This window comes from Strix aluco, chromosome 2, assembly GCF_031877795.1.
Source record: "Strix aluco isolate bStrAlu1 chromosome 2, bStrAlu1.hap1, whole genome shotgun sequence".
Taxonomy (NCBI): Eukaryota; Metazoa; Chordata; class Aves; order Strigiformes; family Strigidae; genus Strix; species Strix aluco.
Genome location: NC_133932.1, coordinates 34608272 through 34635242, shown reverse-complemented (window position 1 = coordinate 34635242; position 26971 = coordinate 34608272). Strand labels below are relative to the sequence as shown.

The 26971-nt window shown below is 40.9% G+C and overlaps 1 protein-coding gene across 3 annotated transcripts; it reads right to left on the bottom strand.

Moving 5' to 3' along the window:
- Nucleotides 1-378: 378 nt before the first annotated feature.
- Nucleotides 379-26971, bottom strand: LOC141919191 (trifunctional purine biosynthetic protein adenosine-3-like). Of its 3 annotated transcripts, XM_074814260.1 has the most exons (23): nucleotides 26842-26971; nucleotides 24410-24515; nucleotides 22529-22677; nucleotides 21648-21743; nucleotides 20817-20991; nucleotides 19122-19233; nucleotides 18594-18653; nucleotides 17643-17768; nucleotides 16869-16956; nucleotides 15725-15810; nucleotides 15050-15218; nucleotides 12694-12925; nucleotides 12464-12558; nucleotides 11621-11730; nucleotides 9382-9580; nucleotides 8544-8795; nucleotides 8103-8255; nucleotides 6594-6800; nucleotides 5448-5591; nucleotides 5007-5137; nucleotides 4152-4293; nucleotides 2836-2951; nucleotides 379-2365 (listed from the first exon to the last, which is right to left on the bottom strand). In XM_074814260.1, the coding sequence occupies exons 3-23, from the start codon at nucleotides 22671-22673 to the stop codon at nucleotides 2093-2095; spliced, it is 3111 nt and encodes a 1036-aa protein (XP_074670361.1). In that variant the 5' UTR covers nucleotides 22674-22677; nucleotides 24410-24515; nucleotides 26842-26971; the 3' UTR covers nucleotides 379-2092. The 3 variants fall into 3 exon arrangements, with proteins under 3 accessions (XP_074670361.1, XP_074670362.1, XP_074670363.1); XM_074814261.1 differs by lacking the exons at nucleotides 379-2365; nucleotides 2836-2951; nucleotides 4152-4293; ... (4 more) ...; nucleotides 8544-8795; nucleotides 9382-9580 and having other exon boundaries at nucleotides 11668-11730; nucleotides 12243-12558; XM_074814262.1 differs by lacking the exons at nucleotides 379-2365; nucleotides 2836-2951; nucleotides 4152-4293; ... (5 more) ...; nucleotides 9382-9580; nucleotides 11621-11730 and having other exon boundaries at nucleotides 12363-12558; nucleotides 12690-12925.

Sequence of the window (26971 nt, the reverse complement as noted above, 5' to 3'; positions counted from 1 at the left end):
TAGAACATTATTGATAAAAGCGTTTGATTGCTGCCAGAAAGGCTGACAGCAGAAGACCTGAGTGCTCCAAATCCAATACTCCATTCCATCACAGACAGCTTGAGCAAGACTCGGATATTTTGCCATCTAAGGCTGATGACAGATGGGATTTAGACACCCGTCTGTATTTCTACAAATGCGTAAAAAGAAATTTCATTGTGAACTGGATCTTGGATGGCTTTGCTTCAATTACCACTCTGTAAAAAGAATAAATAGATTAATAGACTGTCACCACACCCAATCTCAGAGGGATGCCAGGAACACAAAATTACAGAAAGAGTTGTTCGATACCATGGTGATCGTCTGGAGACTGATCAGAGCAGAATAACTAGCACCCTATCCTCTTTAACATTTTATTTGTTAAGTTTGGAACATTCAGTCACGCGTGCTATGCAATTCAAATATACAACAGGAAGTTACTATACGGTTACAACAGACTGAAAGCAAACTAAGCAATGTGTTTATCATAAAAATTATCTACATATACCAAACAGCTGTGAATCTTGTCTTGTTGCAGTTCTTCCTATTTCTCCCAGATGATGAAAAATACACGTTACTTGTTGCAGTTGTTGAAATGCAAGAGACAAATACAGATTTCTGTACATAAATGGCAGAGCTTACAGGAGGGAACTGAATTTTTCTCCCCTCCCTAACTACTGAAACACCACTAGCTACACATTTTTTAAAAAAAAAAAAAAAAAGGAAAAATCTGGACTTTTTAACTGGAGCTGACTCATGCTTTCAAACAGCCCAATACAGCCAAGAGCGAGATGTACAGTATGTCCCTTACTAGTACAGTACATGTAATACCAAAACAAAAATACATTTTTTTCACTGCATGTAATGGCTACTAGTGATCCCTCCTCTGGAAAATTCAGCTCTGGCTACTTCTTTTCTAGTTTGTTCAAGTAGCTTCTTTGCTACTTTTCTTCCCCTGATTTGTTACTTACATGCAAGTTATTATTCTGGTAGATATAAAATAAGCTTCCCACAGAAAAAGGTTTTATTTAACAGCAGTGACTCTCTGGACCAATCCAATGATTCAGTCAACAAAGAAAATTGAGATTTTTCTGCAACTGCAAGTTAAGCTGAGGAAGTCTTGTTTTTGTTCTGCTGATTTCAAGGATGAAGGAAGAAAAATGCCTGAAATCTGGTGTTTCTAGTCCCTCTAATCAAATTTTCATCCCTCAAGATCCAAATGTTTTAATATGAAATTCTGGGAATGTCAATGCACTGCCCCTTTTCAAGGAGCAGGGGAAAGCGTCTAGATGTATGTTCAGTAGCCACTATTACACTGTATTGACAAATAATCTGTGAAGGGGAGTTTGTTTCTTTTTTCTTTTTTTTTTTTTCTTCCCCTTTTAAAAGTTCCCTGCCTTGTTGGCCTTTGGATCTTCTGCTTGGCAGCTCACTAGACACTGGCTCTCACACTGGTGCACGTTTGCATATCCTCTTCTCCTCTGTACCCTGAGGTGCTGCCATGGTGGTGGGGCTCACAAGGATGAGGTCCTTGAAGGCTCTTGCCGCCTCCCACAGAACTCTGCATCGTCCCTAATGCTTGCTCACCCCCAAATCCACACCATGCCAGGCTGGGCCTCACTTCTGCTCTGTCCCGACATGTCTGGCCTCTTCCATCCAACAGGAGCTGGTCACCCTCTGACAGCAGCACGGTTCCTGTCTGCGGTTGCTTTGTGAAGCCCTTGGTGCTCTGCAATGTGATGCAGCCAGCAAAAACTGATCCCTCAGAAGAATTAATTTCCCTCAGAAGCACTAGGCCATTTTTACAGCTTAAGCCTCCTCATTACTTTGTAACACAGTATCTCCTTTACAGATGAAAAAACAGAACAAAGAAATTCAAAATCTGAAATGATAGCTTGGCCTCCACCGCCAATTTTGCAAAAGGAGTGTAACTAAAGCTGCAAGCTAAGGAAAAAGGATCAGGGCTCAGAATGGAAACCCGCGACACTGATATGCCTGCAGTTGAAGAGAAGCACATAAAGGGCAGGGAAGAGGAGGGAAAGATGAACAGAGAGCAAGCCACTCATTAACCTGGCTACACCACATCGTTTTCTTGAGGCTCCAGAGCCACAGGAGAGGATGTGCAGTCTCTCTTCTCTTCTTGAAGACACAGACTCTGGCTCTCTTGTTTCCAGTAGGTTTTACCATCAGCTCCTAACTGCACTGCTCCACTGGCCACCAGCTGCAGGGCGATGGGAAAAGCCCGACACTCGGCTTCTTTAACCCTTTCTGACAGTGTCTCCTCAGTGTCGTCTGCCTTCACAGATACTGGCTCCTGGTGGATCACCGCTTTCGGACTAGATTCCTCCTAAAATGGGGATATTGGGAGTCTTTTAGAAGAGGCTGGTGAACAGTGTCAGGAAGGTTATGGACAATGCGGATGGGGCAGAGAAAGTCTCATGAGACATCTCAGTGAGCACATGTGTAGCTGTGTGCAGGAGGCTTAACATACATCTAGAGAGGCTTGCCACCTCCATTAGGGGTACCTACATTACATCGGGGGTACAGCGGGAGAGACACATGGGCTAGAAGATTCAGAGGGCAGTTTGCTGAGAGTAGGAGAAACTGAAAAAAACACCTCATAATATGAACAAAGAAGACAGCGCCTCAAGAAACCACAAATGCAATGTAACCCCCACATCCTTCTGTTTTTACTGGTAACAATCCCAAGACTTCCACACATTCCTGTTACCTCTTCCTGTTTCTGCCTTCAGAAAGAAAAGAAAAAAGCAAATTCCTTTTCATAACTTACTCAATGTTAGGCAAGAGGACACTTACCAGGACAAAATGCACAGTGCAGCCTGTGACTTTGAATCCACTTTGCAGGGCTTGCTGATGGGCATTTCCATCCCTGACTGGTGGGAAAAGCGATGGGGAAGCATTCAAAATTTTTCCTGGGCATCAGTGTGAGAGGAGAAAAAAAGAAAATCAATTTGAACTGAATTTCCTTTAAAAATAAAAGTGAGATGTGATCAGCAGTTCCAAACAGCAGCATTGAGCACCACTCAGGAGTTTAAACGGTCTCAGCTGCAGTCAGAATGTTAACAGGGCATGTTCAGATTCAAGTTAAAAAGCAAAACATCTACATGGTGTTACAATCTCTAAGGAAATCTGAGGAAGCGCTGCCCTGATCTGAGGAAATACTGCTCTCCCAGGAACCCAGGTGATGGTGTGCAGGCTGCGGCAGTAGCCAGGCAAGCACCTTTCAGTTAAGGCCAAGGACCTCATTTGCTTTTGCATCCATGGATGGACAGACAGAGCGGTAAGTCTCTCCCCTCCCAGGTGAGCCGCCCTCCTGCTGCAGATGAGGGGCTTGGAAGCAGAGGACTTCACACTGCAGCCTCGTGCAAAGCCACTGCACAGATGGAAGTGATTTTCATAGGAAATATCATTCCCAAAGGAGCCTGTCCAAGTGCAATCCGCATAGTGAGCAAGTAACTTCTGAGGAAGGCCTCAGGAGCTGGCACTTGGCGCCCAGAGCCAGAAGGAAAGAGGAGTGTGCGTTCCCTCCTCTGCGGGCCTGGAACGTGTCTAAAGAAAGCTCTGCCCCACAGCAGACACACGCACTCGGGGGTCTGTAACAGCTGTATTTCCAGCCCACGGTACAGACTAGTGCTACACTGTGCAGCCCTCTGGGCAGCACAGGAGGAGACGAACTGAGAAATCAGTCTCTCTCCCATGTTCTTCTGAGTGACAACTGCAGGGAGCAAGTTCAGCACAACTCTGCAGTGCAGCTCCTTGACAAATGACACAGTTATGCTACCTGTCCCCTACTGCAGACAGAACCAAACTCCTGCCTGCTCCGCAGGCATTTCTCCTTCCCAGAAGGAACTCCATGACCCTGATTTTGCCCCTCTGTTATTCATTATGCCAGCATAAGGCATTTCTCTGCCAACACACAGTCAGAATCCCAGCACAGTCCCACTGGCTGGAATGAATGAAAGTGTAGGGCAGCCCCACTGATTTACATGCAAACCTCAGTGTCAGCGAGGCTGTTGGAGATTTAATCAAAGGACGAAGAACTATGACTGTGTCATTCTGGTGAGACCAAGCATCCATATTTCAATTTTTCTTTTACACTTACAATTTCTTACCTTTCCATTTTCTGAGAAAAGGACTGGACAAAATTCTCATAAATCCTGAAAGACATATTAGTTCAACAGCGAATTCTTCAAGAACTCGGTCAATCGTGCTGTCAAATTCAGAGCGACTCCCATATAACTTATGATCAATCACCTAAAACATTAAAACACATCAAAAGCCATATCAAGGAAATAACTTTGTATGAATGAGAGCAGCTACTTGGGCAACAAAGAGAAAGCAAACTGGATTCATTCCAGGATGTGCAAGGATTTAAAAGGTTGTAAGTTGGTACATTATTCACGATGTTTGTGATTTTTCACATTCCTATAAACGTTCCTGGGAACACCCCAATCACTTGCTAGCTAACACTGGCTGTACCACACAGGATGTGTAGAAAATCCACACAAAGAGAAGCCAACTGTGAAAAGAGAAATGTGGGTAACGTGGTGTAGAGGGACTGAGCACATGAGACAAAGGTCTTTCTAAGAAGGGATGAGCCAAGGACACAACATGCCTATGCGTTTTGCAGAGCCTGAGGTCTTACTGATTTCAGCTAAAGCTTGAAGCTGTATGGGCCACAGTCTCAGACCCAAATCATCAAAGCACTTGCAGTTTTTAAGTCCTTTCCTAACTCCAGACTGCAGCACTTACTGAAGAGACGGGAGAGACTCACAGCCTCCAGTGAGTGCTGCCCATACAGCTTTCAGCTCTCTCTCTGCTGATGAACTTTGACAGCTTTGTGCTACATCCACTTATCCATAGTAAACAAAAGTGAAACATGAATGCTCATCAAGCATTTCATAAGGACCTACGAATTCAGTAGCTGTGAGTTGGTGATAAAAAGGAAAGGAAACAGGTGTCTTTACCCTGGTGGGAATTCCAGCCCGAGCTGCATTTCGTAGTTCTTCCACACCAGACTTGTTGGAGATGACAAGGACAACTTGAGCACAACTGCCTGGCTCTTTTGCATAACTGATGAGCGCAGCAAGGTTTGTGCCTCAAATGAAGAGAGAGCAAACATTCATGAAATAGATGAGCACCTATGTCACTGAGAATTGGCTCTCAGTCCTGTTTATAGAACAAAAAAGTCTCGTTTTCAACAACTGCACAAATAGAAGAGGACTAAGGAATCTGTGTGCCAATAAAGCTCGTTTGTTAAGCAGTACAACTTCTTGACTTCCAGTCTAAATGCAACCTTAGTTTTAGAAGGCTCCGTAGACTCTACCAAAAAAGGCAAGGTATCGGGGCTGAATTCAGCCTCTCCTTTGTAAGGACATTTCTCTGTGTGATAATAAATGAAAGCTCACCTGTTCCAGAGATGAGAACAGCTACTTTAACTTTGTTCTTTCTGGGTTGGTGTGGACTCTCAACAACAGTGTTATTCAGCAGATGCTGGGAGCTGCTCAGCTGCAGAGCTTCTAGAAGATTCTCGACTTCAACGTGAGAACCTCCTCCAAATATGTGAGGAAAATGTTAAAATACCTTAGATTTTACTTTTCCATTTAAATTTATTTTGCATAGTTTGTTAACCGTAAATTTCAGTTAAGAGAAAACCTATCAGCAATTAATTTATGTTGGCACTACTGAACTACAAAAGCATGTACTACTTGAACAAACCAACTCACACCAGTTGTGTTGATCTCTCTTGTGTTACTCACTCACAGAATTGTTTACAAAGGCCTAGGTATGGCATGGTCTTTTCAAAGATTATCCCCATCTTTTATACCTGCCTTCCTTTTTCTCTCATGTTGCAAAATTACACTAAAATTATGCTGACAGAACTGAGGTTGCATTTTGGCTTCCCAACCTGCTCCCCAAGCTGTTTGGTTTCCAGAGGGATTTTGGCTCATGTCTTGCTGTATGTCAATCAATGGACATGTCATCACATATGACTATACACAGCTGTGGCCTATCCTCAGTCTTTACACAGGATCTATGTGAGTAGGAAGGGGTTGGAAAGGAGGTCGTTGATTAACACGATTGTGGTAAAACATAATCAACTAATGTTTCAGTCCTTACAGACAGTCATTAGAGGGATTCACTCAAGTTTCAAGCAGGTACCTAGGTAAGACATTATTCAAGTACTGTCACTCTGAAAACAAGCCATTCAATTCTCATTGTATTTAATAATGAAATCTAGATGCGAAGGTGTCAAGTAGCCTCCAGCCTAGTGAAACAACAGGAAAAAGATGTGAACCACACAAACTTTGCAATAGGGAGTCTCCTCAGTGCCTACAGAACTGAGGACAAGTGTTGCCTCCCAGGAGATGCTCAGCACTTCACAGAATCTACTCTAAAACAACTTATGCTCTATCAGCTTTAAAATTAAATAGCACATCCCTAAGTGGAAACCCCTCTGAAGTGAGACAGATGAATCTGTTACACTTTGAATCAATCCATACTCTGTTAACTTCTTGTGAGTGTCTTCATTTCCCATTAGGACACCTGCTAACCTGTGTGACAAGGGGCAACAACTTTCCCAATCAGCCAAGCTTCCTCACATCTCTGTATGTCCTTGAGAACATGCTGAGCCAGCTCCTTCTGCACAACCAAGACTGCACCGATGCCACAATTAAACATCTGAGCCATCTCCTCTTCAGAGAGGTTTCCCTCTTTGTAAAGCCAGCAAAAGATTTCAGGAATCTTCCAACTGAGAGCATCTGAAAATGATTGAAATTTGTATATGGTCAGCACAAATGTTTGCTAGACATCTTTTATTATATACAATGGTATATTACAAGACCTGATAGAGTCTAATTCTTGCTATTCTAAGAATACTGTCCGAGGAGGACACAGACCCAACTTCCAGTTAACTTTATAGGTGCTTCTTGGCTAGAGGTTTCTAGCCATAATTTGTGCAACCCAAGTCTTCTCTAGGCTCTCTAAGGAGAATATGTAGGAAATGATAACGAATTAAAATGTATTCATCCCTCATCAGCCAGAAGGAAAAAGCTACAGATGACTTACATCTCTTCTGTAAGACATAAAGGAGCTGTGGGACAAATCATCTTCTGGCTTTTTTGGACTACTTAAGCAGATCCTGGTTTTCTGTTTCAAAGAATCAATAATTAGTATAAGAGTGTCTACTTAGTTGTATTGATGGGCAGACTGGAACAGGGCTGAGTGCTTTACACCAAGGATGGGAAGCATGGATAGGCTTTCACAACGATCCTACTCACATAGACATGGCCTTAGGTTGTCTGTGGAAAGCTTGATGGTGCAGCCTTGCCATCTCTAGAAAACTAACAATCCCTTAGGCTTGTTACCTTGTCTGTGGTTCCAGGCACTGGCAAGAAAGCTAGGCACCACCTTTGTAAGCTGTGTTTACTTCTTTCCTTTCTCATTTCATTCTAGAGAAATACAGACAGACATACAGACACCTTCCTTCCCCCCTCCCCATCGCCACAATATTTTTGGACTTGCATTAATATGGTTTTCTTTAATATTTTGAACTTTTGAATATTTTGCCCAATTTTGGCTTCAACAGAGAAGGTTCTACCTTACTTGCAGATGTCAAATGCTAATCTGTTGTGGGGAAGCTACCACCTACCATAAAACTGCATTAAATATGTGTGTGTGTGTGTGTGTACACATGTACTGTGGAGCAAGTCATGCAAATCAATTCTTGCAACAAGCTTCACTGTTTGGTCAAAATGTTTAGTATGGAGAGGTATCTTGCAGAACATGCAGTCTTCTCAAACACCTTTTGTCCTAGAGATGAGCTGACTTCAAACTCTCCTTAAATTTCCTTTCTCCAAGGAGAGAGTGGTGCTCATCAGCTGATGATTACTTGAAACAGGAATGCTTTTGGTAGGCTCTTTGGAAAAGCATTGACTTCAGGTCATTCAGTCTCCAACTACGTACACACATGCATTTCTGAGTAGCTCTATAACTGAAGCTGAAAAGCCACATCCATGCTGTATATAAATTTTGTCAAACACAGTCATCTTTCCAGTACTTACCTAAGACAGCGCTGACATGTTCTGGCAGGATTCTGGAGATGCCTTCCAGCAACCCCTCCTCAGCAATGAAGGCAAAAGCCTTCACATGCCCTGAGCGAAGGACAGGCAGCAAAGATGGACTGTACATTTTTGCTGGGGCCAGCAATACATCTCCTGCGAACAAAAGTGTCAGTTCAATCAATTTGTTTAAAAGGTTATGAGGTGTTTAGTGGGAATGCTTCTCTGAACATGTTCCCTTCTGCTCTTTGTGGCAGACAACTGTGGGAAGTAGCAAAAAGTGCTGGCTCACTCTTCCAAAACTGTGGATGCAAGCCCACGTACGTACCTCAAAGACTAACCCTAACTCATCCTAAAGTAAACAACCCTTGGCAGCACCTAGTTATGAGAATGTCTGAACACAATTCATTCGCAGGTTTGCTTTTGCAAAGAAAGATATTGTACCTAGAGTCTTGTCACCACAACTGCCAGGTGCTGGCGAGGAGTAGTGTAAGGAGGACATTAAGAGAATCTTCCTTATGATGCTAAAGCCACGGCCATGAATCCTGGAAGAGGCCAATCCAATAAGCGCATCCTCCTCATCAGCTCTCTGCAGCCGCAGAAGCATCTGTCCTCGCTCCACTGCACCAACCACAAAGCCAGCCAGGTCATACTCTCCAGAAGAATACATGCCAGTCACCTCAGTCATCTCCCTGCCTAAGTGGAGAGAGAAAACAGTCAGCACTAGCTCTAAGTGTGTTTTATTGTTGACTTTAAATCTATAGCATCTCTGAAAATAAGCAATGTATCCAGGATAGCTGCAGAGACATGCAGCCTAAGAAGCGCATTCAGATACATTTTAAAAATCCTTCTTGGTTTCTTACCTCACCTCAAGACTTCAACAAAACAAATCTTCATGAAGTTACTGAAAGAAGAAACTTCTTTTTTTTCAGTTCATGCTACTTATCTGGCACCTCCCTGCTTATGACTGAGTATCACAGAGGGAATGAAAACATATTAACACTTCAGGAATGTGAGGCATCCAGTTTTGCTCTCCTTTGTACAAGGATAAATAAGCAAGAATTAGGATCCAGATGCATTAATAGTAAAAAGCATCCCTCTGTGCTGACCCACATTTTACAGATAAGGAAGAGTTTAAGCCCAAATACTTGACTGTTTTTTTCCACCAAACAGAAACCAACAGTTCTAATGCCACATACCATCTCTGCCAACAAAGCCTATTTCACTAGTAATCGTTTCAACATCAGAATCTTCAAATCTCAAAGGAGAGGAGTGTTCATACCCAGGTAAGCACATCCTGCATTTCTGCAAGCTTCAGCTATTCCTTCTTTGATTGTTTCAGTCACTTCAACATCAAGTTTGCCACAGGCAAAATAACTGAGGAAGAAGAGGGGCTCTGCTCCTTGAGCCAAGATGTCATTGACACACATGGCAACCAGGTCCTGACCTATGGTGTCATGCCTTTTACATACTTGTGCTATCTGCAAAACATGGTGGGAACAATCAGTGGTGACAAGAAATAGGCAAAACTCAGGTATTAATCAGTCAAATAAGCAGAAATCTTCTCTTCCCTGAAAAGAATCACTATAGAACATACATGCAGAAGATAACCTGGTGCATCATCTAGTTTAAATCAAGAGAAACCAGCTCATTTTCTTGCAGACAAAAGAAAAAAAAAATTTGGGTTTTGAAACATTAATTCAAATTCTAGCTCCAGCTACCCAGAAATTGTCATTTTGGACTGTTTGTTTGCTTTTTGGAATATTATGTCAAATCAAGAATAAGGGGTATCTGAAAGCACTTACAAATGCTCAGGCTATTCAACCTATAGAACATCCTAGCAATTTCCAAAAATTAGGTCATGTTGCTCAAACATCACTGTGTGTTCTGCTTTACTTTTGCCTACTAATTTCACTGGGCTATGCAGCAAAACTGAAACAATTTAGTAAGTGGTTTTCTTCTTCTTCTCCAAGTCCACAGGGAATGAGATTCTTCACTCCCACCCTCCCCAAGGAGTCTTTTGATCTCAGCTTTCTCATGTCACGGACAATAATGTGGGCCTGGTCTGTAGGCTCCCTTGAAAGACAGGTCTTTCACAAAACAATAATACTTCCCTCAGGAAGGCTGCTATTTGGTTTTTAAAAAGTTATCAAGGTGTTTGCATCCTACAAGTAATGAAACCTGATTCAGATATCTTGGCTTCTACAAAGTGGTGATATTTACACTACTTATTACAAGCAGAAGTTTCTACACTGCCAGTGATACACCACAGCGGTTCCGCTTGTGCCACGTGCTGATGGAGATGTGCAGCACCAGCTCACACGGTGCAACTCGTCCTTGTCAGTTACTGCTTCAGGGTTTGAAATAGGACAAAGATTGCATATGTATGGATGAATTTTCAAGGTAACTACCTTTTACTGACACAGCTCTATCAGTGTAGTTATACCTGTGCAGAAAAGCTCAGTACAGAAATATGGGCAAGGGAAAAATACAGATAAATACTATCACTGGCTTCAAAATGGTAACAGATCAGCACCTAAACAAAGTCTGTGTTTGGATTACAAGCTTGATTTCTTTCACCGGCTGGTGGATTTAGAAGTGCTATGGAAACCAGTCATCCCATGTCCTTTGTTGCATTATAACATCTCCCTCCCACTGATCTAGTAACAATTCATATAGACGTCGGCCAACTTTTTTTGGCCAAGGAAGAGTCTTGGGAACAGTCTGTGTAAACACAGTTGGGAACGTCTCTCTGCCAGGCAGTTGGAACAAAGATTCACAAGAGCCAGCACCAATCACTTTTTCATGCTCAGAGGTGTCCAGGGATGTAAGACTGCAAAAGACACTCTGGACTATTATGTTCAGTCTCATGCTGTTGCAGGAAGCCACACCATATCATCCCATTACTAAAGGTATAAACACCAACTTGAAATAAGTTCCTGTGCCTGACCAGTGAAAGGCAGCTTCAGACCTCCACTCCTCTGATGGCTGAAAGCTACCTTCTGATTCAATATATAAATATATTCCTGACTCAACTTATCCTGTGTTCTTGTGTAATTAGCATTCTTTATCTATTGGCTTCTCTTCCCCTTTAATGTTTATCTCCTCCAACCTTCCTTTCCTCAGTGCCCTGACAGAGGTAATCGTGCTACCTCTCTGCATACAATTAAGCTGACAGTTATCATTTCAACACTCCCCTGTACTCCTATGCACTGACCTTTCTCAAAGCCAACGGACCCTCTATCCTATAGCAGAAATTCTGGTTCTTAGTTCCTTAAGTGCTCAGCTAAATTTTTTGGTTTATTATCATTTCATCACAAAATATCCAGAGCCTCCACATTCTCCATAATATATGCACAGACCTTGCTCAAATGATCATCTACAAAGTTCAGATGACCATTGCAGTGGACTTGAGATGTATTTATAATGTTCAGAAGGGTACAGATGGTGCAACTGGCTGTGGCATTTAAAATGGTCTCGGGAGATAACATAAGCTTTGCTACAGTCAAGTTGCAAGTTACCTGCAGTTTAGGTCCAAGGCCTTTAGTTTGAGATACCAAGATAGGATCATCATAACCAGATGCTTTCAAGTCAAAGAAACCAGCAAAGCCGCCTACTTCTGAATGACTGCCTGCCAAGTACAAATACGTCAAGAAACATTTTTAAGGGAAATAAAAAGACCCCAAACAGTCACCAAGGCAAGTACTGCAAATTATGATTTCTTGGAGAAGACAGCACTCCATCCACTGACAGAAACATGCACAGCTTTATGAAGCATGGACCCCAAACTCACACACTTCATAGTGTTGTAAACAGATCTTCATTATTCTGTATTTGTGTCCTACGGATTGTGTATAGCAAAGGTTAAACATTCCCAACTGTTAACAGCTCACCTTTTTTCTTTATGTAGCTGCTTTTTTTCTAAGCGGAAAAAAAAATCAATAAGGAATTTTCCTCAGCAGATCACTGCTAAGAGTAAAGGACATAGTCTGAAGACCAAATAAGAAGTCTGGTGATTGTTAGCGACACTCTAATAACTGTTTGGAAGTTGTAGTCATATTTACAGCTGGTAGGATCACTTCTGTCCAGTGATGTACAAAACCATTCCATTAATCCAGGAGTTATTCTGCTCACTAGACTAACCTTGAAAAAGTGCAATCATCTCCATGGTAAGCCAACTATTTTTTAATTAAGCAAAAGAGGAGTGATGAGAAACAAATGAGAGTTTTCTCTCTTTGTGATGACCTCAGCCCAGCTTCTCAGCTCAATTTCAATGCCAAGAATGCATTGCTCACCTCCTGGGAAAAAAAGAGTTCTGTTCCATTCAATGTACTGAGGAAATTCAAAGATTCTCCCAGTCTTACCTGATCTGGTACCACTTACAATTGATGTTTCTGGCTGGTGAAAGAAAACATCACTGGTTACAGCTTCCACATGTCTCTCTTTGTATATTAGACCCCTGCAGAGAGTAAAGGACATGCTAGCAGCAGTAGTGACATTTTCTGCATAGACCATCATTCATCACACAAATGGGAACAATAGATAGAAAACTCTGGACTAGCATCTCTTTCTGCTAGTGCCTTTGCTTACATACAGAGACTGTTTGAGAAGACGTACACCCCGATGGCCAATGTCCTTCCTGTAAGTGGCACCCTTGAAATGTATGGCCGCTACACCCCTGTTGGCTTCTGCCAGTGCTTTCATCAGGTCCTCCTTAACAGCAGTAATGGAGAGGACTCTGCCACCACTTGTCACCACTCTGCTATCCTTCAGCGTTGTGCCAGCATGGAACACCTGCAGCCCTAACTCTTTGGCTTGCAGCAGACCTACAAAAGCAAAAGGAATTTTCTGAGTATTTTAAATCACATGCTATGTTGGCAAAGCAGTGAAGATTGAAGTCCTTTTTTCAGTCAAGGGAGAACAACAATAAAACTTCCCACCTTACCTTTCTTCTGAGAACCAGCATTATCAGTGAAGGGTATCCCACTCCACTGGCCCTAAGAGTCCCTTCTGAGACATCCAGTAAGGACATAGATCATACAGGACAAAAATAAGGGATCCAGGAGCCACAACAGGACATATAACTACAGTACGCCAGGGCAAAGATGTGCTGTATATTGCAATTGTGAATAATTCATGCTGGGCTTTCCTGTATGAAATCACAGTTCATAGCAGTTTACTGCCCAGATTCTCTCCTTTCCTTGACATTAAACCATTAATGCTAATGTTACCTCAGCACTCCCCTAGCTATTCTGCCATGCCCACCCCACACAACATGCCACCACACCTGGAATCAATGCCCTACAAACACTTGCAGGTAGCTGTTCAACAGCTAAAACAAATGATGTATTTTGTTCTTTTCATTTGGCTCCATGTACACTCGTGTTAGAGGAAAGCAAAATTGTTCAGGGGGTTTTTAGATTCATATTTTGACGAGAGGATAAGGGAAGAGGAGGAACTGCTGCCATCACCTGGAAAACCCAAAACAAAACACAGTTTTCCCCTTGCTATCAGCTAGATAGATTTTATAAACAAGTAAAAAGGACCTTTATACTTGCTGAAGGTACAGTGTGTTACATTGCCACAGCACTGCCCTGACAAGGTCAAAGCTGAGCCCCAGCTGGCCTTGCTGCAATGGAAACCTAACTCCTTCCCATCACGTTTTAAGGAACACTCCAGAATAAAATGTTTGCTAAGCCATTAAGATGTTGGAATCAATGTTAAAAATAGGAAAAAATTAATAAACCCCACAAACTCCAGAAGTTGGAGTACAATAATAAAAGAATGGATTGAATTTCATTGTTTTGACTGTCCTTTTTTTGTGATTAATAAGCAGCGCGTCATACCATCTCACTTCTAAAGGTATGATTATCAGCTTGAAAAAAGTTAAGTTCCTGAGTCTGACTAGTGAAAGGTAGCTCACTAGCAGATTCATTCAGTTATGTGGTTTGGATTTTTACAGTTACAGAAATGCAGAGTTCCCCAGAATATCACTGACAAAACCTAAATAAATACAGTGAGGGAAGTGAAAGAGGAGTGTGGGTGAGAACATGACAGCAGAAATCTTGACAGGGAAATTGCAATATAACATGACCTTCTCCCTGGGTGATGTAGGGTAACTGGAGTTCTGACAAAAATAAGGTGGCCTTGATACAAGATCAGTTGTCTGGGTTGCTTTACACAAGGCGTAGTGTTGGACTGGCAGGGCAGTAGCTGAGGGGGGAGGAAATAGTTCTGCAACAGTTCCCTCTGCTTTTTAAACATTTAAAAAAATCTGAATGAGATATGAAAACATAAGAATTTTAACACAGAAAATTAATATTGATCTAAAGCCCACATGCCCACCTTTCCAAAAACCCTTTAAGCCCTGTGAAGAAGAGGTCCTTATACTAGTATTACACAGCAATGACCCTGGCTGGCTGGCACAAGGGAAGGAACCACACTTGATGGTGGAGGCATGCACTGTTCCTATTTTAAAGACCATAGGTCCTCAAGTCTCACCCTTATCACCTGGTCAGGCATTAGCTAAGATAATGTGACCTCCTGGCAAGGGAGCAAAGCCAGGAAAAAGCAATCATGTGCTGACAACATTGTGGTCCACGTTTCCAGCACTGTTTGTGGAAGTATTCCATGTGGACACACCAGAGTTGTTCCAGGAGGACGTAATTCCCCATCATCTTCTTAACTCAGCAACCAGCTACAGGCAGAGCTTTATAGAATGATGTAACTTTAAACATTTAGCCCCTGTGCTACTCTGGACACTCTAGTTAAAACTTCCTACTGAACAGCTCTCCCTTGCGCAAAGACGAGTGACGGATGAAGGCAGACTCTGATAGGGTGTGAGGGGATGGGATGGAGGAAAGTTGTACAGATCTCTGGGAGAAGAAGTAAATGTATACCTACTGAGGTTCTATGCTGCAATTAAATAGTAAACAACCTGCTGCGGTTACCTGTTACCTCCATGCCTTTGTCATAGTCTCCTGGGTATCCCGGACTTGCCATGACCACACAGACAGCTGTACTATTTTCTGACCAGGCTGGCATGAAGCTGCAGAGTTTGCCATCAATTGTTGCTTGAATCACTTCATAAAAATCATTTTTAAGCAGTGGAAGAATCACCTGCAGAAAATTTTCATAGCAATAGAAGTTAACTTTCATTTTGCTGACTTGTTGAAATTCAACTTAGGGAAAATTCAATTAATAGAGTAAAATCTGTACCTGTCAAACTGAAAATATTGTATTTCCCTACACCAGTAGACTTGGAAACTATAGGTGAGCATTAGTTTGCAGCATCTTTTTGCAACAGTCATAAATTCACAAACATGAGATGTGGGATTATGTAGAAGGAACATGAATTTAGGCCCCTCCCATTCTTCTTCTATCCAGAAAAACAAAATCTGAGGATCAGCTCTCTAACTTAAAGTCTTTAACTCATAATTCACAGAAACTGACTAGCCAAAATTTTAAGTTACCTCATACTTTGTCTAAGACATTCGTATTCAGATCTGCATGTTCAGGGGAAGACATAAATCCAAATATAGCATTCAAATTTCTCTAGAGGTAAGCTAGAACAGGTAGAGGTAAAAGAATGGAGCATATTTAAGTTTACAGTATCTTTCACTCACCTGGCACTGAGGGTCACCAAACTGACATTTAAGGTTTAAAATTTTCACACCATCTTTGGTAAGCATTAAACCTGTTTGCAGCACACCTGAACAGAAAGAACACAGCCAAGCAAATTAATTTAAATGTTCGTTTTGCAAGAACTCCTTTAAATGCAACATAGTATTTTGGAATGTGGGATGCATTTCTGCAAATCATAAGGAATTAGGAGCAGGGATTCTGCAAGCACTTAAATGCAAGTCATAATAATTCCACAATAACCAACAAAGTGGCAAGCAGTGGCAGATCACAAGGAACTGATAGAACAAAAAAACCAGTTCCCATAAAACCCCATTCATTGTGCAGACCTTGTGATTCTCTTACCATTAAGTGCACTATTGTTATGCATAAATATAGATGTATAACTGCATTTTGGGCAAAAATACCAAACCAAAGTTCGCTACTGCTACTAACAAACAAAAATTTATTGAAGTTGGTATTGGGCAATTTCTACTGCAACGCACATATATGCATATGATGATCTAATGCAGGCCTTTCATTGTTTAATCAGAAAACCAATCCCCAGAGAATAACAAGTGTTAAATTTTAAACCCCACAAAGCATCAAGTCCTCCAGCATCATCATGAAAATGCTCAACATCCACTACATTCTTTGGGTATTGTAAAAAAGCTACCAAATAGCAGAGAATACATCGCAGACTGGAAACCAACTCTTTACGTGTATGTGATCTCGAGTCTTCAGTACCAAGAGCAGCCATTGGCATTAAGCGGCAGCTCTGAGCATCACCTTCCTTTTTCAAAACAGCCTTAAGACAAAGATCTTAAGAAAACTTACATTGTTGTATATAGGAGTGAACAGTATAACTGAACTTAACTATATAGTATACCCTGAACTACAAAGAGTCTGGTTGCATTTGTTTTAATAAAAAATATTTCATAAAAACGCAGTATGTTTTATGGAGAAATGACAAAAGTTCCTCTCGCCAAAGGAAGAGCTATAAACTAAACCAGCAAGGCTTAACATTGCATGAAAAATTAACTACTGTTTTTTTTAAACAAGTATTATTTGGAATTCAAAACCAATCTCTAACAATGAAACTAACCTGGATATGACTTTACCTTGGTTTACAGTCGAAAGCTTACTTACCTACATATGCTGTTCCTTCTTGTCTCATACTATCAACAACATGTTGAAGGATAGCGTCATTGATTTTCTCTAGAAGAACTTCTGGAACCTGACGATCAACATCAAACTGATTGAGACAGGGATGACATTTGCTGGACTAGCTCATAGGACCTGGAAGGACTAGGGTAAGTAAACGCCTCTGTTTTCTGCTCTCCCACCCCCAGCCAGTGCACTCCTTTCATTAGGGTGCTGCTGCCTGAAGGGCAAATATACTGATTCTCTGTCTCCCAAGATTTTTTGTTTTTTCTTTCTTTAGAAGGCCAATTTTAAGGAGGTTTGAGACACTGGCAACCCAGGCTGTCCACAGTAAGATTGTTTCTGTACTTATAGAAAAACACACTAATAATGTACTTGAGCAGCATATTTAGAACAATGCAGTCAGCTTTAGGAATCAACAAGAAGAAACCCAAGGTTATGTTCAAGACACAAAGACTCCAGGCATGTGGGAAATTCTGCAGGGACATTCCAAGTGATGCTAATAGGAGCAGAGAAACACCAAGTTTAGGAATAATGGAAATGGTGAAAGAGAGATCATTCCTCAAAGACTGGCTCATTAAATCCTAAAGAAGGACTACTGAAGTTTGAGCCCTGTATTGCAGTTACACAAGCAAAGTGTCAATCAATTCCAAAAGAAATCTGGCCTATGTGATAGAAACAAGATTGGATCCTAAAGGAGATATATTAACCACAGATGTGATCAGCCTTATTGCAGGCTGAGGGGGAGGACTGCTATACCTGAGGAACCGGGCAATAGGCTCCCATCCCTCCAGTGTTCGGACCCTGGTCACCATCCAATAATCGTTTGTGAGCCTGTGCTGGGGGCATTGAGGCAACAGTGACACCATCCGTGAAGCACAAGCACTGTTAAGAGATGCACACAACACAGAAACAGTGATAGTGTCCTGTCCTAAGGGAACTTAATACGCTGAGGTTCAGTTCTGCCAAGAAAATTTAAGAATCAAAGATAGAAAGCAATAGGATCCATTTATTCTGCTGCGGGCCCATTGACCTGAGGATTCACTGAGCTATCTTTCTCATTTTTCAGATAATCAAGAGAAATGGTGGCCCTCATAACAATTCCTTTCTGATGAATTAGATCTTGACCTATCAGTCATGTGGACATACGCTTACCTTAAGGCATGTGAATAGTCTTCACTGACTTGACTGAATTACTCACATGTTTCAGGATAAACCTGTGTGTTTGCAGATCTGGGGCCTGAATGAGTGTGAGGTATTCTCAGTGCAGGACAAACCTTGCACAAAGAACTCATTTTGAGTTTTCATGTGGCATATAATATGCATACTTAAGTTTTATCCTGCCACCAAGTAGTAACCCATGGTTAGGAAAGTGCTAAAACAGGCACTAAATATTAGCACAAAACTACTGATGTAACAAGAATTACCAAGACAAAGTCCATACAAACACGTTTGAGGTCATATTCGGAAAAAAGATAATTTTCCACCTAAAAAGATCACCATAATTGCAATTTTATGGCTAATGTAGAAGAAAATTCTACTGACAACATACACTGATTAGTATGACATCAGATTGCTTAGATTGCATATTTATTTATGTAAGTAAAATAAATAAAACAACTCTTTGAAACAATAAACTTGTGTTTACACATAGACAATAGCAATAATACCAAAGAATAAAAGCACATAACCACACCATTGATCACATACAGAAAGTTCTTCCCCTTGAAGAAGTTCTTCAATAACAACCATCTCTCCAAACATTCTGTCCTGTACAAAAAAACATTTCTCCAGTTAGCAAACATGACATCTACTGCCTAAACCCTCTCTTTATTTTCTTTTAACAGGAAAAAAACAATGTATATGAAAAGTACTAGCTTGCTTGAACTCTGGTATGTTGAGCAAAGCCAACAGAATCTCATTTGGAGATAAGGAAGAGACACTGAAATGCACCTTATCAGACCCCGAGAGCCAACCAAAAATGAAAAAGTTGGAGGGGCAGGGCAGCAGGACTCAGTGCTGGAACAAGAGTTCAGTCACCAACTCTACAAAGCCCTGCTCACCGCCCACTGTCTGGGGCAAACATGAGAAATTTGAGGATGATCCTCAGAGAAATTCCTTAGTCAAATGGGCAAGTTTCTCCTGAAAATACTTGCTCCCTGTGGCTGAAATTACAAACTCACAGGCTACAGAACATCAAGAATTGGATTCCCACTGATTAATTGAAGATTTATCCACCTGCATAATCTCTTGGACAGCTCTGCAGGCTTCCTCTTTGCTGGCTGCAATAGTCACTTCTTTTCTAGCAGCAGGGCCCCTTGCCCGTACAACTCGTGCAGGAAAGTCTGTGCTTTAAATGAAAGCAGAAGTGAGATTCGGGCATCCCTACTGCATCCAGTGAAATTATCATCTTTAAGTTGAATGCCTCCCATATTCTTCCTTTTTTTCTGAACAGTTGAAGAATAACACATGAGAAAAACACATTGCCCATCCTGTCATGGAGGTGAATGGACTCTTCTAAGCCCTCAGCACAGAACTGTGAACCAGAAATCCATTAATTCTGTTGTTGGTTCTGACACCAACTCAGTGTACATCCTTGGACAAGTCAATGAACTTTAAGACCTCACAGTTTCTTCCTCTTTTCCCTGAGTTGGATTACTATTTTATTCCTGTCATAGATTTGGAAAGATGAATTTATAGTTTTATAACACCTGATTATAGTACATAATCCTATAAACCACTGTGGAAGTTCTGTTTAGGGTAGTGAGGTTAAGGCTGAGTTAGGTCTTGCACATGAAGGATATGTTAGAACTAGTGTATTAACACTGTATCCCCAGAATTGCTCCACTTACTCTTAAACACAAACTAAATCTAGAAGAAAAAATAGAACAAAACCATAACGTTAACATATTTTAACTACACTTTATCCATTCACCTCTCTCCAGCTTGTGGACAGTCAAATAAAATGTTCCTTTTGAAGAGCTGATTCTACACACTAATGGCCTGTTTTCTGAAACAACATCTCATTTCTCCTTTCCACATTACGATTTATATTAGGATAAATCTCAACCCTTGATTTATGCAAGCAGTCAAAGCAGGCTCACACAAAGCTCCCTTTCTCCACATCTCAGTGTGCTAACCTGAGATACAGTTTTCCTTTTTGAGTCTTAGGCATGCTTACAGACATACAAGTTGTTGGTCTGTTTCTCTACATGGCAGTAGTACAGACTAAATGCTGTTACAGAGCAAAGTCAGCGAAAAGGTTGTTTTTATTTAAAAAAAAAAAAAGTTTCACAAGATTATACCAGATGTAGCATTGATAGCAAAGACAAGAAGTCTGTGAAACTGACACACAGCCACAGACCAGTGTAGCTGAACACAGCAGCTGCTGTGAGACTGGACCAAAATAGCCACAGTGGTAAGTTACTCTCCCAAAGGTTCCCCAATGACTTCAGAGGCATTACCACTCAAAGCTGTCGCAAAATATGCAGTTACATTTCTCTCTCCCTGCAAGAGAGATGCTGTCTAGCCTTGAAGAAATAAGAGTATACTCCTTAAGTTATGAGTATTTGACCAGTACCTCTCAAATCGCTCCACAGATAGCATTTTCCTGGTATCTGTGTAGAAACGATTCTTACCCTTACAGAAAGATTTACTGAAATATTTCTCTCTGTCAAAATCTCTTTGTCTTTTAAAAGGTTAACTAACATCCTGAAGAGCTGATCAAAGGGAAGAAGAGCTGTGATCTGTGAACAGAAAAATCAGCCTAAGTTCCCTACACCTTCACCATCTGTCTGTACAAAACTAATTCATTCAGTAGCTACTTGAGAAGAACAACAGTTGAAAAGTTACCAAGTTCTAGGTAACTATCATGGGTGAAGGCCAAATGCATAAATGACCTGACAGAGGAGTTTCCAGTATCAAAATATTTACCTGATAATAAACCTACAAGCTTCCTGGGGATTGGTGAAGGCCTTCCATCTTGCTGTTGGGATCCCATGTCGATCCAGAAAGGCTTTGGCAAAGCTGGTGTTGGATGCCAGCTGGGCTGCTTTTGCAGATGGTCCAAAACACCTAACTCCTGCTGCTCTTAAGTCATCAACAATCCCTAATTATCACAAATAGCAAAAGAAGCAAGACACCTCTTCAGAAACAGCAAGTCATTTTGACAAAAAGAAAACCAGAGAACAATTCCGGCACTCTGTTACACTTTTCCTTGTCTCAAACAGCTAATTCATCCTTAAAATAAGGTTATGCATATCCACTAATCTGTTTCATCAGTTAGTTTTAAAAGGTCTTTAGCTCTTTACATTACTAAGCACTGTCACAGTTACCACCCCATGACTACTGTCAGGACTGTCTGGTACATCTATTCACTATTTAAGACATGGAGGTCTTACTGTACCACATTACAATAAATGCATGTGATGCTCTGGGCATTGTTGCATACAGCAACAATGTTAGGACTATTGCAAGAAAATTCTTTATATAAAGGACAGCAGAACAGAAGACACAAGAGTACATGTAACTGTTCCTGATTCTTCATCCTGCATGACTTCCCCTGCTGATTTCTAACATACAAAAAGCAGCATACAGCTATGAAGCCAAATGTTTTAAGTGAGTACAATTTACAGTTACAAGATAATCCAAATTTTTTTACTCTTCAGTTTAAGTCAGTGTGTGTCCTAAGAGCCAAAAGAGGTCCTTTTAAAGAAGAATCAAGGTGCTGATTTTTACTGTCAAGTTAATTTATTTCAGCCTTACCAGCTGCCAAAAGAGCTTCTTCTCCAACTAACACAAGTCCAATGTTATGATCTTTGCAGAACTGTGTAACAATAGTGTGATTGCTTACTAATACAGCTGAAAAGGAAAAGGGAATACAATTAAGTTACCACTGTAAAGCCTAAATAAGAGATAGGAGATGAGAATGTCATTGTTCCATCCCCCTAAGAGGTATGATTAAAATAATGAAACAGCCCATGAAGGGCAAAATAAAACAAACAATTTAATAACAACAGAATCCAGAAGGAACAGTGAACATTTCCAATTTGCACCACTGTTTTTGCACATCTGCTAACTTATTAAATGTATTTTATTTGCTATATGTAATCAATATAAACTTTTTAAAGCTGCTTATCGTAACAGAATAAAAACTTTAAAAAATAAAACTGTAAGTTCACAAGGAAACTCAATTCCAACATTTGAGCAAAGATTTACTCAATGCCAGTGCATGATGTAGCTAAATTTAGCTGAGCAGCCTGGACAGACATCAGAGAAGTTTCTATCCAGAAGTTAATAACTTTAAGCCTTCTATTTCTCTGTTAAGTTTCACTGAAATTGGTCAATAAATTCAAGCATAACAATGGGAGGAAAGAGATGAGGTATAGAAACACACAGTCTGGTATAAGCCTCACTATCTTAAGAAGTTAGTCTAAAAAGATATAGTATGATGCTTTACTAGGCAGTTCTAAAATTTAGAAACAAAACATACAGAAAAGAATATGTGCCTTAAATAATTTGTGGTACCACTAAAAGAAAAGAGCAATTATCTCCTACAGACTCAATACGAATGTGGTCAGCTTTGTTTCAGTTCCAACACCCATATTACTGTTTGGCACAATATTTCATTTTTTCCCCCTTTTTACCTGAATTTGAAATTTTTCCATTATCAGCTGTTCCTGCATTTCCTGGAGCAACAAACACATGTTTCACATGTGGAGACTGGGCCAACTTCCAGGCCAGCGCGTGCTCTCTCCCTCCACCACCAATCACAAGCACCCGATCAGCCATTAACCTGTGCAAACCCAGAATCATCATAAATAGTACTATCTATTTATTTCACAAACACATGTGAAAATAAACAAAAATATATAAATTATATCTCTCATTTATAACTGGTAAGTAATATCAATCCAATTTGTATTAGAAAGGTATCTATAAGACATCTGAACAAAGTGACTGTGCCAGTAGTGTCACTGGATGGATGCATCATTCACATTTGATTTAAATACTGACAACTGTGAAATCACTGAGAATTTTTTGCACTTGTTTCAGCATGGTCAAGATTTCCTCTCTTAAGTATCCAGGCTGAAATAATCTTGTCATGACTAGGTCTCATTGAGTCCTTTATACAATTACTCGGAACAGGACCCAAAGCTTCATGGAAATGCTCTAGGTAACTTACCAGACAAATATATTTCAAACTGAACACTGTGGTCAATCTAGGAGCTTTTATTAGTGTAAACATCTTCAGTAATAAATGGCAAAGACAGTTTTCAGAACAGATTTTATACTTTAACAATTGCTAAGAGGGCAACTTCAGCAGAACAGCATGCTCAATAAAAGAACAACTGCTAATTTCGCATGCTGACATTTAAAACAGTTCCTCAACAATATTTCTAGGCAAATTAGTTTAGATTTATTTCCGAAATATTATCATACTTAAGCATAGGTCACATCTGCAAACTTAATTTTTCCATATGTGCTGAATGTGGACAAATGTCAGAAAGAAAAAACACTCCAGAGCATGACCTTTAAGGAAGATGCTAATGGCATAAACCAGTCCTTACCCAGGAAATAGATAATAAATTGAAGATACCATAAAACACCAGCTTTGCAAGCAACATGCCAGCAGTCTTTTCACAAGAAATTGGTTTGAGTTCATTGCATAGCTTCCAAAGGCAAACAGAAGCTAAACGGTGACCCTGAGGTATAATATTTCAGAAAAGATGTGCATAGAACTGTGATAAATCAATAACCATGTTTAGAGTTCCTGAGACAGTATTAAGATGTCTTAACCTAATATCAACAAAACAAAATGTAACTATTTATTTTCATAATTATTAAATTGTCCAAGTACAATGTAAGTACTTCAACTAGCCTGTCCCTGGGGACTACAGACCACTGTGGATTATATAAGAGATGAAATTTACGGTTTAGGTGTTGTGCTCTAGGAGTATAAACACAGAGCATGTGCTTAATGCTCTATCAATCGTCAGACTGACTTCCTCCCAAAAGACTTTTCTAAGTCTTTAGACTGTGTAAGTATCCAACACATCAGACTTTGTCTTTCCTTTTGTCACTACTTGACAAATACTTCTGGAGTCACTAGGAAGTTGCTATGAACTTAAAAGTAAAGGATTACAACTGCTGTATCTGTAACAAAGACATTAACACGCTCTCTATGAAGCTTCATTAGGCACTACAGTCCAACCGTTATTAATAAAAAGCAAAGTGTTTTTAAAAGCAAAATTATTTTTTCCCTTAAATATAATTTCACAATTCACTGAAGTTTTCTGAGACAGAATAAATCAAAGTTCCTGATTGGGAAGAGAGTGAAACCAAGCAGTGCCTCCTACCCTGTGGAAAAAAATGCACGTTTCCATTCCACATCATAGTGAGGACACTACAGACATTTTTTACAAAACAATGCAAAAGCATACTGGATAAAAGAAAGCTGGTAAGACAGTTGGTCCTAGAGGAAATGCTGCAGAGAGAGATGCGTCACTTGAATTGTCTTCCCTTACCGTGTCAGAGCCTGCTGTTTGTCCACACAAAAGGCTGGGGAGTCCTCCAGATGGATTCAAGTTCTTCCTTCAGCTCCTGCTTCAGATCCAAGTGATTTCTGATCTCCTAAAGCCAAGGATAAGGGTGGGAGGGTGAAAGAAGCAGACAGACCTGCATGCTGTCCTGTCCGCTTTTATCCTATCTAACGGGAGGATCCCCAGCAGGATCCCCTTAATGCTGCCCGCCCTTCAAAACAGACCTCCCCACAGACTTCAGCAGCATGGACCATTCTCCTTTCCATTTTTCCTTAGCTAATAACAAAAACAATTCCTCCCCTCAAATCAGGCCTACAATGTGAATAGGATTCAACCCTAGGAAAAAAAAAAAAAAAGCAGCTACAATGTGGTATCAAAAAGCTGAGATCACTGCTCAGTTCTCATGTTAAGAGCAATTTTATATCCTCTGACAAGAATCTCAAAGACACTTGTAAAAATAAAACAGCTTTCTTGGTCTACAGGTAAACAGAAACACTCCACTTAAAACCTGCACATGTGACTCCCACAGACCTATTCTTTGTAATGGATCATATCCTTAGATGCATATATAAAGGGTATTTTAATAGCTAGCACACACTGGAATTGTGCCCCCCTTAAGTGCTACCCTTTTTATCTTTTGAAGAAATTTAATACAAGTAGTGACAGAGATACAATGTATATGATGTTATTTTATTCTGCACTGGTTCCTACACCATCCTCTTTAACCGCCTAATCCTTTCATCATAGTATCTGAAATCCTTTGCTTAACGTTTGTCAAGCTTGCAATGCTACCATCATTCTTTACTAAAAACAAAATTAATGTATCCCAACACAGAAGTGAGCAGTATCTGTATGCCTTGAAGTCAGGCAATGAGAAATAAAAAGATACATTAATAGAAACACAAGCCTTTCCTTTCACACCACTAAAACAATTTTAAAAGGAAATCTGCAAAGTTTGCTTAAAACTTCTATGGAATTAATGGCTTGTGTGCTGTTGAACAGATGCTGTCTTGAACCTTCCAGTTTAAGGAGATGTGCCTGCTACAACAGCCTTAAGCATCACTTACCGGGTATCTGTAGGCTGCCTTCCTTAGATTTGCAAACTCAACAGTTCTACATTTTCTACCTGTGACTTGAACAGCAAACCACCACAAGGAAAGAATCCTATTTCTTGTAAGATGATAAAATTTCTCTCTCTTTTGCCAAAGTTTTTGGAATTTTTTCTTCTAGTCAGGAGGCTGTGACAATTTAAGTCACAAACAGAACTTGTGCAGCCCTGAAACGTCTCACTGCAACATGATTGGCCAGAAGAAAGTAATTGAAATTTGCATTCATTACAGCGGGTCAATTTGTACTGCAATTATTTGACCAAATTGTTTTCTTAGGTGATTAAGTGAATATGCAGCGGAGAAAGACAATATACACAGAAACTTCCAAATCAAAATCTTTTACAGAAAGCAAATTTGAAATTTTAAAAAATGTAGAAAGCCATTACCTAATGAATAGAAAATGTCTCTGAAACAATGCATTTTAGTGTTGTTTGTTCACCAAGATAGCATACTGGTAAAGCTGTAACAAGATGAGCAGTCAGAGCATAATACTGGAAGCTGTAAAATGAAGCAGATTGCTCTATGTGGTTGCTGCTTCCTTTCAGATGTCAATGCCACCATTTCACTGCCTGGATCTGCAACATACTCAACCATACCCCACAAGTACCATTAATAAAAAACACAAGGGTTTTTTTTTGTTTGATTGATTTTTAATAATAGGTGCTGGTGTCCAGAGAGGAAACAAGTTGTTATTAGTCTTCTATCTGCTGGGCCTTTATTTCGTGTACCTGGGTCCTCCTTTCACAGCTGAGTGTGAGCACCGTTTCTTGGCTTGCGGTTTCTTGAGCTGAAGTTGTCATTCCCTGACACTCAGCGATGCCAGGAGGCTGTATGAAAACCCACCAGGTGTCACCTGCCCTGCAGCAACGCGGCAGAGTCCGGGGGCTCTGGGTCACTACAGGCCTGGCACAGCTGAGCCCAACAAATGCCAACTTACCCTGCTGCTAACGTGGCTGCTCAGAGACACTCAGAGCATTTTGAAAACCCTGTTTATGGGCAAGGGGGAGGACGCTGTGAAAGACCAAGCCTTGTCAGGGGGAGCACTGCTGGGGAGGCACTTTCACAGCCCGTGAAGAGGCAGGGGAACTTACCACCTACTGAGGTGGAATTCACTCAGGAGAACAAGCACTAAAAAGCAGTTAAGGTCTACATGTATAAGCGTACATATAAAAAAAAAAAAAAGTATAAGAAAAGCTAAGCCTCCCGTCATCAGCAGCCTTTCGCGCGCCAACCCCCCCGCCATGTTGAGCACCACACTCCTCCACCCCCCCCCCCGCCACGCCGTAATGTGCACGCGCCAGCCGCCACCTGCGCACGCGCGCTGAGCAGCGGCGCCTCCCGGCTCTCGCGGCCCATCCACGCGCCGCCTCGTCACGTGTCCGCGCGGGCGCGGCAGGTCGCGGGCTCCCTCCGCTGGCGAGCGGCGGCGCGGGGCCGG